At 51.6% G+C, this 10,062-nt stretch overlaps 1 protein-coding gene across 1 annotated transcript in view; it reads right to left on the reverse strand.

Annotated features, from left to right (window-relative positions):
- The window catches only part of LOC134095296 (stereocilin), a 24,012-nt gene extending 14,315 nt beyond the window's left edge, over window positions 1-9,697 (reverse strand). The window contains exons 1-12 of the mRNA XM_062548745.1: window positions 9,514-9,697; window positions 8,927-9,140; window positions 7,507-8,718; window positions 6,622-6,646; window positions 5,814-6,333; window positions 4,458-5,411; window positions 3,783-3,845; window positions 3,552-3,674; window positions 2,543-2,709; window positions 1,544-1,730; window positions 410-525; window positions 18-147 (exon numbers count right to left, since the gene is read on the reverse strand). Of these exons, the coding sequence (XP_062404729.1) occupies window positions 18-147; window positions 410-525; window positions 1,544-1,730; window positions 2,543-2,709; window positions 3,552-3,674; window positions 3,783-3,845; window positions 4,458-5,411; window positions 5,814-6,333; window positions 6,622-6,646; window positions 7,507-8,718; window positions 8,927-9,005 (3,576 nt within the window). The 5' untranslated portion in view covers window positions 9,006-9,140; window positions 9,514-9,697. The remainder of the gene's footprint in view (window positions 1-17; window positions 148-409; window positions 526-1,543; window positions 1,731-2,542; window positions 2,710-3,551; window positions 3,675-3,782; window positions 3,846-4,457; window positions 5,412-5,813; window positions 6,334-6,621; window positions 6,647-7,506; window positions 8,719-8,926; window positions 9,141-9,513) is intronic.
- Window positions 9,698-10,062: the final 365 nt, after the last annotated feature.

Here is a 10,062-nt window from a genome sequence, read left to right on the forward strand (position 1 = left end):
TGAAACGGAGCGCTCACCCTCCCGTCGGACGCTACCAGTCCGTCAGTCACACAGGAGGCCAGCTGCCGCCACAGCGCAGGGGGAGGGGAGGACGACAGCAGCGGCCGAAGGTCCTCGGGGCTCAGGTAACACACCAGCACTCCCAACCTGCCCAAGGAACTCTATCAGTCTTACTGGCAACGCTAGCTTTGACAGGGATCTTATGACAAAGCAATTATATGGCCTTACGGTTACATGGTTGTACAGTGTCAAAGACACACACATAACCCACGCATATCAGGTAAATGAATGATGCTCAGCAAGACACATTCAACGAGAGCCTAGTAGTCAGGCTTTGAGACAAACAGAATGAAATATTTCAACCAAACAGATGCCTATAGGGATGCACATTGTCTGTACTGTATGTCACCTCAGTAGGGTTTCGTTGGTCAGATTCCTCTTCTTGGGGTAGACAGTCCTGAGAACATGGTGCCCCCTAGTGGCGTCCAGGCTACTGTTACCAAGCAGCTCCAACAGAGGAGTGAGCTGAGGGAAGGGGACCAAATACATGTCAAATACCTCACGGGGTCATACAGGAAGCCTCAATGCCACATCCTTTAATCTGACAATACAACCTGACACATTCTTCCTGTAGTCTAGACTTTAATGATTTTCTATTCACATCACGCAGCATTCCGTGTGTGAGCTCCTGGGTTGAATGAGGACAGAGCTTTAGCCAGTGATGGTGTTTATTCCCCTGGGGAAGTCGAAAGGCCAGCGGGACCATTTGTCACACTACTGCAGTGTAAATGCCATGCTGTGCTGTAAAGTTCACATACAATCACTGGCTGACAGTGTGGCGGGGATATTTATCACAAATAAACAGGATTAATATGCCCATTTACCCCCCGCTATCAGTCTCCATACGAGATTATCCCACTCTGTTAAACCCACATAGAAATTCCAGTCATGCACAAACAAGGAATAACAATGCGAATACAATAAGAATTTACAACAGAATTCAAGCAGCGTTGATGTGCCTGATAATATCCGTCTTAAACGCATTATCTGACTTGCATACATTATCAGGCACATCCCTTTAGCGATTAACTTGATAGATTTATGAAGCGCTATAAAACACTCAGGATCAATCAAGACTGCTTTACTATCTGACATACTGTAACGTGGCCTCCCGTGAGTGCTCTGTGGGTCTTTGGTATTATTTGCCCTCAACGGTGCCTTCCAGGCAGCGCTGCCTTCAAGGCACTACTCCCCTTAGTTTAGGGGTAGGATGAGGGTTAAGGGGGTTAGAGTTAGGAATAGGGTAAAGGTAGTGCCTTTTAGGCTGTGCTGCCTGGAAGGTGCCTTTGGGGGCAAAATACACCATCTATCAGGCCCATGCCTTTTGCGATTAACTTGATAGATTTATGAAGCACTATAAAACACCCAGGATCCCCCCCAATCAAGACTGCTTTACTATCTGACATAACGTGGCCTCCCGTGAGTGCTGTGTATACCCACCTGCTGTGCGGTGAGCTACTGTGTGTGCCAACCATATACCCACCTGCTGTGCGTTGAGCTGCTGGAAGTGGCTGACGGGCAGGTGGGGCAGCAGGGGCAGGATGGAGGTGAGGAAGTAGTGGGGCCAGGAGGCCACCTCGCCGGCCACGGGCGACTGGAGCAACCGCTTGACAAACGCCTGCTTCTGGGGGGACTTCATCACCGAGCTGTGCTCCCGGATCGCCAGCAGCCTGGAGCCGCCACCAGGGGGCAGCAGAAAGGCACAAACGCACGCGAGGTCATTTTCTATTGGATTGAACATGAAATTTGCAACGAGGCTAATTGCCCTCATAAGGTGTCGTGTTATGCGGCACGGCGTGCTGCTGAGAGTTCTCAGCTATCCACTCGGTTGTTGTTGTCAGCATCATAATGACACTGACGGCCATGTTGTGTCGTGTCGCTTGGCCGTTGCATCCCATGAAGGTTTAATGACAGCAGTGATGTGTGCAGTGGTGCAAGCGGTGCCATATCAGGAGCAACTCTGTGAGTGGGATGTTATGTGACAGAATGATAAGAGCAACTATGAGATACTTTATCATACAATTCTAATAACTATCACTGCACTACTGGCCAGATAGAAAGCCTCAGGGAGGTTCAGCGTAAAGGATCAATAAGCAATAAGCTAACTTTACATTCAAAGGCACAGAACCTAGTTGGCTTAGGTCCTCAAAATGGTGCTGCCTGGTTTTGAAGAGGAACTTCATTGGACATGTTGAGAAATATTGATAAGACACGCGGTCTTGAACTGCGTCCCTCACTTCCTTCCCCTCTGCATGCATTCAGCGTTTCTGTGCGCATCTGTATTCACTCCCACTAACAGTAGCTTCAGGGCACTTCTTACCCACTCTCGCCTCAGGCTGCAGGTAATTCAATCCCAGCGTTTTTTTACTCAACTGATACGTTTTCATTTCACAAGAAAAACTACACATAAAATTGAATCAACACAATAATACAATAACAATGTAAACAGACAAGACACAGAGGAGGGTGGGCTATGACTCACACGCTGTCATTGACCATCAAAGAGGCAGGGAAGCTCATGATGTCAGAGACGGACATGAAGGGGATGAACTGGGAGAGGTCAACAAACAGGTCAGGGGTCACTCGCGGAAACTTCTGGATGAAAGCGGCCGTCATGGTTTCCATAGCCTGCTGCTCTGTTGGGGAGGCCTTAGACAGACACCTGAGGCTTAGTAACAGGTTTATAAACAGGAACACACCAAAATGACTGATGCTCTTCAAGAATGATTTATCAGGGACATCAAATAAAAAAACAGACACACAAAACATGTCTTGCAAACATAGTATTTCAGGGCCTTGCTTACAGATTATTTCTGGAAACCCTCCCTACCCTCCCTACTAAGATTTTAGACAGAGAAAAGTAATTATATTCAACTCCACTGAGCTCCTCTTAAAGCTGAATATGGTCTTACATCAAGTTAGGGTTCTTCCACTGATTAATGATGGTCCTCAAGGCCCTGTGGAGCACTGAACAAACGCTGCTCTGGTCCAAGAGGCCATTTATCCTCGAGTAGATATTCATAGAACTCCACATGATCTACGCGGACAATCATATAGATCAGTGGGTTGACCTAATGGTTCTCATTCATCATTCTGTGTGGGGCAACCCTCTTGCAGTCACACAGCCCTATTGCCACACAACCAGAGGAGGATTCTCCTAGAAACCAGCTATGGGTCAGAGCAGAGCCATATAGATATATAGATATCTATATGGCTATGGGTCAGAGATGCTGCGGTGGGACAGTGATCTGGTGGGCTTTACCAGAGAGGGTTAAAGCGGAGCGAGAGGCGCAAACGTTCATTTCCGCGTTCTGTCTTCGCAAAGGGGAGAGGGGCTAAATCCCCCTTTAAGCAGACAACATTCAAACTGAACTGCTTACCAATCTGACAGAGATCGATATTCCACTATGACGTCTTTGCAACACGCCTCTTTAAGCAGACAGGAACTGCTCTATCTTGTCAATAATTAAGGATCTTTGGCTTTACGCTACCTCCACCACCACGTCCAGCTGGTCCCAGCTCTGATGAACGTGAGACAGGAACCTCTTCACCGCATCCTTCTCCGCCGACATCACCAACATCTGGATGCCCTCCCGAGGCATCTTCAGATACTCCTGCAGACGTGGGGAGATTGCGTTGGGATTTGTTTTGTTAGCGTAGATCTTAAGGAGAGTGTAGTGTGTGTGTGTGTGTGCAGCATACAGCAGTATGTTAGGTTGTACCTGTATAAGGACTCTGAGGGCAGAGGAATTGCCTTGTCTCTGGATCAGATCCCACAGTACAGGCTATTCAGGCAGACAGATATGGAGAGAGAGGCAGACAGACAGACAGACAGATGGAGAGACGGAGGGAGAGAGACAGACCAACAGACAGACAGAAGTGGGCATTAAAACATTCTCATGCCATTTCAGAAAAGGGTGTGACAAATATATTGTCATCAAATTGACAGTTCATCTGCTTATGCATGACATGAAACCCTCCACCAAATACAAATGGGTCCTAGACTGTCAAAACATAAAATGAGATACACCGCACATCAACTTGATGCTACCAGGGCCTCTCCAATTCAGTTTTGTTGATTCAGACAGAAAACTAATTTCCCTCTTGAGGTCTTATCCTTCTACTGCAGTAAACAACAGCCACTGTCAAATAGGGATTAGACTGCAGGTCCTGCGCATTTTTTTCTGTCTCGGTGACAGCTCCTACTGTTTAATATCCCACACACAGAAAACATTGAATTGCACTGGGGGAACGAATTATACTCAAGACAACTTGGAAACAACTCAAAACTTCTAGACATGAGAAATTGTATTTTTTTTTTTTGCTGTTGTTTTTCTTTTTTTTTTACAGGAGGACCCCAAAGACACCCAAGAATGAAAATCTCTCTGCCATCTTACACTGAAGCAGCTCAGCAGGTCCTCCTTGACGGCCGGGTTCTGCTCCTTCCTGAGGAAGACTCCCACGGTGTGGAGGACGCTGAGGGAGGCGTCGGGCCTCAGCGTGGCCCAGAAGGAGCCGTTGTCCAGCAGGCTGGCCAGCAGGATGGCCTGGCCCAGGCCCTGGCGCACCTCGCGCTCCCCTTCCTCCAGCCCTGCCGACAGGCCCACCACGAAGTCCAGCACGCGCAGCACGTACCCCACGGTGGCCAGCCAGCTGGCGCGCTCGTCCACGGTGCCCTCGCAGCGGCTCAGGCCCTGCAGCGCCTCCAGCACCAGGGGCACGGGGTCGGCACACAGCTGCGACGTGTCGAAGGCGTACGGCGCCGGGAGCAGGTCGAAGAACTGCTGGAGGGCGCAGCGGCCGCCCGGGCCAGAGGAGGAGGAGGAGGAGGAGGAGGAGGACCCACCCTCGCCGGGCCCCTCACCGCCGGACTCGTCCGCCTCGGCCGGCCCCAGACACAGGCCCAGGAGGAGGGAGGGCCGGGTGTGGAGGAGCTCGGCGTACAGGGAGGCGTTGCTGCACATGTGGTCCCGCAGGCCCGGCGTGTGGACGCAGGCCTCCAGCAGGGTGGCGTTGGCAAAGTGCTGGACGTCCCAGCTGCGGTAGTCACAGAGGCCCGCCGCGGGTCCGTGAGTGGCGTTGAGGACGCGCGAGCAGTATTCGGACACCCACGACCCGTCGTCCACGTAAGGTGTGGACCCGTTTCCACACAGCGACAGAATGAGAGTGGTGTCATTGGGTAAGAAGCACCTGCGGAAGTCGTAGGCATTCATGGAAGGGCTGCCCAGCAGTGCCAAGCAGTCCTGGCTGGCATCAGGGGCAGAGGCTCCCGGGGCATTCCCAGTCAGCTGCACACAGAGCTCTGTGATGCTGGACTGGTTCAAATACTGGTAGTCCTTAGTAAGTGCTGCCTGAGGAAAATTCAATATTATACATTTAGAATCATTTCTTTTTAAAAACATACTTAAGAGTAAATCCTATTAATAAAACCATGATCATTTTTATGAACAAAGATTAAGCAAGATCTCCATCTTGAAAATCAATGGTCTCAGGATTTTTCCTTAAGAGATCTTTTTCTACCCAGTATGACTAGATACTGCATGGGGGAAAATAATACATTTCACAAGCACACGTCTCACAAAAATATACCCAGCCTGCCCCAAAATATATTATTTTCCAGCAGACACATCAAATGGATACAGCACAGCAGACATCCTCCTCTTGGTGTACCGCAGAGCTGCGCTGAACTTATGTCACCCCACTGAATGAAACCTGACACCCAAACCCCCGAAACCTGGCATTGGTCTGATTACCTGCTGTGCCCTGTGGACCCAGAACGAGGAGTTGGCACAGACCGTGTTGTTGAACTCGTGCGCAAAGAACTCGCTGCACACCTGCACCCACAGGAAGTCCTCCTCGGCCACCGCCAGGTACCAGGCCGCGTCCGAGCAGGTGGCGTGGAGGTCGGGCCCCCCGAGCTCGCTGAGGGCGTCCAGTGACCCCGTGAAGAGGTTGCAGTACAGGAAGACGGTGAAGTTGGACACGCCCGTCAGGCCCGGGATGGAGTCGTTGCAGGCGGCCTCCAGGATCTCCTCCGAGGCCGAGGGGTCAGGGGTCGGCGCAGGGGTCGTAACCAGTTCGTCCTCAGGCAAGGGAAGGAGCCTGGACCTGCGGTAGGTGGGTGGGGTGGAGGAAGAGGAGGAGGAGGGGGCTGAGGGGGTACCGTTGTCCTCCCCGGCTGGAGAGCAGGTCATGAAGGTGGGGCGGCTGGGGGGGCCGTGTGAGGTGAAGCCCAGGGCCTGGGCGTTCCAGGTCAAGTTGTGTCTGATACCCCTGGTGAACGTGGGGAAGAGAGAGAACAGAGAACAGAGAGTGAACTCTGATAATCTGTGCCGCTGGTGTTTGTTTCACTGTTGCCCGCGCCTGATTTATCTGGCCCGACGCAACACACGCAGTGGAAAAGTCACAAAGGTGCAAACCGATCTGATGCTCGAAACACACTCCGCCCGAAAGGCTCACAGGACAAGCGCCTCAGGGACACACAAACACGGCCACATGCACGGCACACATACAGTATGGTAGCAGGCTGCTGTGGAAAATGAGTTTGGTGCCAAGACTTACCACAGAATGAGCTGTCTGAGATCACCTTTGAAGAGAATGATGAAATATGTCAAAACATGTCACAAATCACACAATGGCAGAACTCTATTGACATATGGTGGAAAACTATGGCTCTTGAATCAGGCAATCAGGCTTGTGGTAACAGCATCGCAGCGGGCATAATACCAGGCGGCTTGGGTTACTGCCATCAACAAAAGCGCAAGCAGATTGAACTCACCATAGGATTTGGGGTAACAGCGATATGCTTAATGACTAACATGGCCTTTGTGATTTTAAAGCTGTGTCAGACAGAGTTCTCTGCTAAATCTTTCAGCCCAGACGATCACATGAACTTAGGCCACGTCAAATGAGTAGATTTTACTGATTAGAGTGGGTCTCTCAACGTAAATAATGGATGAACTTCGGTGCAATGGATGGTAGAGCATATGGAGCACTGACACATTAAATAATCCTTTAAATGGGCATAGAGCTGATGAGAGTCTTTTCATTTTTGCATTCATAGGCTTGCAGCCCCTTGCTTTTTGCAGAGTAGTAAGACTAAAATATTTTGGTGAGATAAGGCAAATGAGAAGCTAAATCACAAGACTCAACGCACATGATTTTTTTCACAGAGATACTGAAAGAAAGTGTTGCTGTTTTGGCCCTCTTGCTGTTTACATCACAGTAATGGCCTCAGGCTGTAGAAGATAACAAATAAAAACCTATGCATAGCAAATAAGGACCTATTCATACATGCTTGCCAACCAAACAGCCCACAAACAAAGAATCAATTTTGAGAAATGTTTAGCATTAAAATCCCTCGGATTCAATAAAGTAACGCTCCTTGTTGGCCATTGCCAACAACCTCAAATCAAATATCAATCAGAAGCAAACTGCTACACTTGCCCACTGCGCATCTTCCGTGGCGATTCGGCTGCGGCACGCCAACGACACTGCTGACGTCGTCCAGCAGCGCCATGGTGACGCGCGACACCTTCCTGCGCAGGCTTCCGTACACGGAGCTGCCCACGCGGTGCAGCAGGCCCCGGCGCAGGCCGTCCAGACCCTGCAGGAGCGCCGGGTTCCTCTGGGCCAGCTGCGCCGCCGCCCTCTCCCCGGCGCTGGACCGCGACAGAGCCTGCAGCAGCAGCGCCTGCACCGAGTCCAGGTCCTCGGCGGCGTCCAGCAGGCTCTGGTTCCGGAGGAAGGCGCCCGCGGCGAGGCCCTCGTCCTTCAGAAGCGCCTCGGCCTCCGGAGGGAGGCTGAAGGGCCTCAGGCGACCGGTGGACACCGATGTCCCCCCGCTGCTTCCACCGCCTCCACCCCCACCTCCACCCCCGCCTCCGGCCCTGGGATCTTCTGAGGGGTGGAGGCTGAGCACCGGCTTCCAGTTGCGCGTCTCCAGGAAGCCCAGCAGCTGCTCCAGCCAGCCGGTGCTGAAGCCGGCGCAGTCGTGGCGTCCGCGCAGCGCGCAGATGAAGCCCTGGAGGCCGGCGCTGGCCTGCCCGTACGTGCCGCTCACCACCGCCTGCAGCGCCGCGTCCAGCAGCGCGCTGATCGTCCGCCAGTTCTGCGACACGAACGCCAGGAGGGGCCGCTGCGGCTGCCGCTCCGACAGATGCTGGATGCTCTGGACCAATCCCAGCAGGCCGTCCCAGTGCGGGCTGCCGCGCAGGGACAGGAACAGGTCCTGGAGTCGGAAGCTTGGCCTGGGAGGCAGCCTGCTGTCCCACGGCCCATAGGGGGCGCCACCTTCCGCCTGCAGGAAGGAGTAGAGGATCTTCTCCCAGAACTGTTCCTCATTGAAGGCCGGCTGCCTCTCGTCCAGCTCGGCCCCCATCTCCTGGAGGTACGTGGAGATGTTGTAGAGGAACCCTGACAGGCGGTGGCGGTCTATGGGCTTGTTTAGAGAGGGGAGGCCCATGTTTTTGGGGGACAGCAGGCCTAGAGACTTGAGTCCCCCAACGATGTTGCGCACCACGGTTTGGACCTGCTGGTCTTGAGGCTTGTCTGAGTGGTGGGGCTGGTCTCTTTTTGGATACGAGTTTCCACTGTTGCGCCATATTGACAGCAGCTCTTTCAGAATGGCTTCCCTTTGGTCCGCTTTTCTACTTCCGCCTAAGAAAGAAAAGCAACAGTGTGTGGTTACTCTGAATTCAATAACTTGAAAACCGAATGGGACAGAAAACAAATGACAGTATGAGTTCCATAAACCTTTCAGTAGCATGTAGCCACACACACACACACACACACACACACACACACACACACACACACACACACACACACACAATGGAAGCCAGGCTACACCAAGAGAAAACTTCACCTGGAAGAGCAGCGGGTATTTGGCCGAGTAAAAGCACCAGTGACACCAGAAGCAGCCCCCGCGACCGAGGCTTTCCCATCCTGAGTTGGACTTCACCACCTGTGAGCGGGTGACAGTGAGGGCATGCTCTCCACCCCTTCGCCAAGGCACCGGCGGTGGCAGGATCCCGCTCTAAGAGCGAGCCGGAGACACACCGGGGGAGTAAAATGTCGCTCTGGAGATTAGGCATGAAATGTTAATGGCTAATTCACTTGTTGAGTTCTAACAAAGCACAGCTACATTACCATGGAGGCTCGGAAGCGGCAAAAATGTGCAGTAAAATGAGCTATCAACTGTCATTTGCAATTATATGGAACAATATTATTCTGTTTGATGATGCAAAGAATAAAATGTGTACTTTATCTTATGTCTAATAGCTTGAAAATGCATAAAATGTTGCATTTATTTTCTAAAATGTCTTAATTATACTTTCTGCACAATTAATTGTATTGCTTAGTTGTTTTACACTGTAGCATTTATGACATTGTAACTTATGAGGGGTACCTTTGGAAATTATTGCAATTGTGAAAGAAAAATGAAGTACTTACACGCAACTCTGGTCCATTCTCTCTTCAATTCCTCTAATCCGTAAAAATAGCAAAGTGGACACATTCATCTCGAAAACAGATGCACAAAACAGTGTCGTGACACTGTCATTCAAAGGCACACCAAAAAACGAGAACACTTGATCCGGCCGAGATGCCCTTTCCCCCTCACTCGCTGTTCCGCCGCTATCTCCCCCTGCTCACTCGCTCGCTCCCCTGCTCCATCTCCTCTCTCTCTCTCTCTCTCTCTCTGTGAGGGCACTTGTCAGGGCTCTGATCTGCGCCTCCTCCCTGCCGTTCAGATTCACTCCAATGCACAAAGGGCCCGGGCCTCAGGTTTCAGCATCTGCAAGGGTTGCGTGTGCCAGCTGACTGAGTAAGTCAGAGGAGAGTGAAACTTAAGCAAGGGGATGGTCAAGGGGCATGTATGTCCCCCGACCGGCCACAGCTCCGTCCTCTGGATCACCACAGTCCTACTGAAGGTGGATAGTGAGTGTGTTGGTGCATTTTGAGTATTGTGTTTGTGTGTGTGGTGTGTGTGTGTGTGTGTGT

Source organism: Sardina pilchardus, chromosome 11 (genome assembly GCF_963854185.1).
Source record: "Sardina pilchardus chromosome 11, fSarPil1.1, whole genome shotgun sequence".
Lineage (NCBI taxonomy): Eukaryota > Metazoa > Chordata > Actinopteri > Clupeiformes > Clupeidae > Sardina > Sardina pilchardus.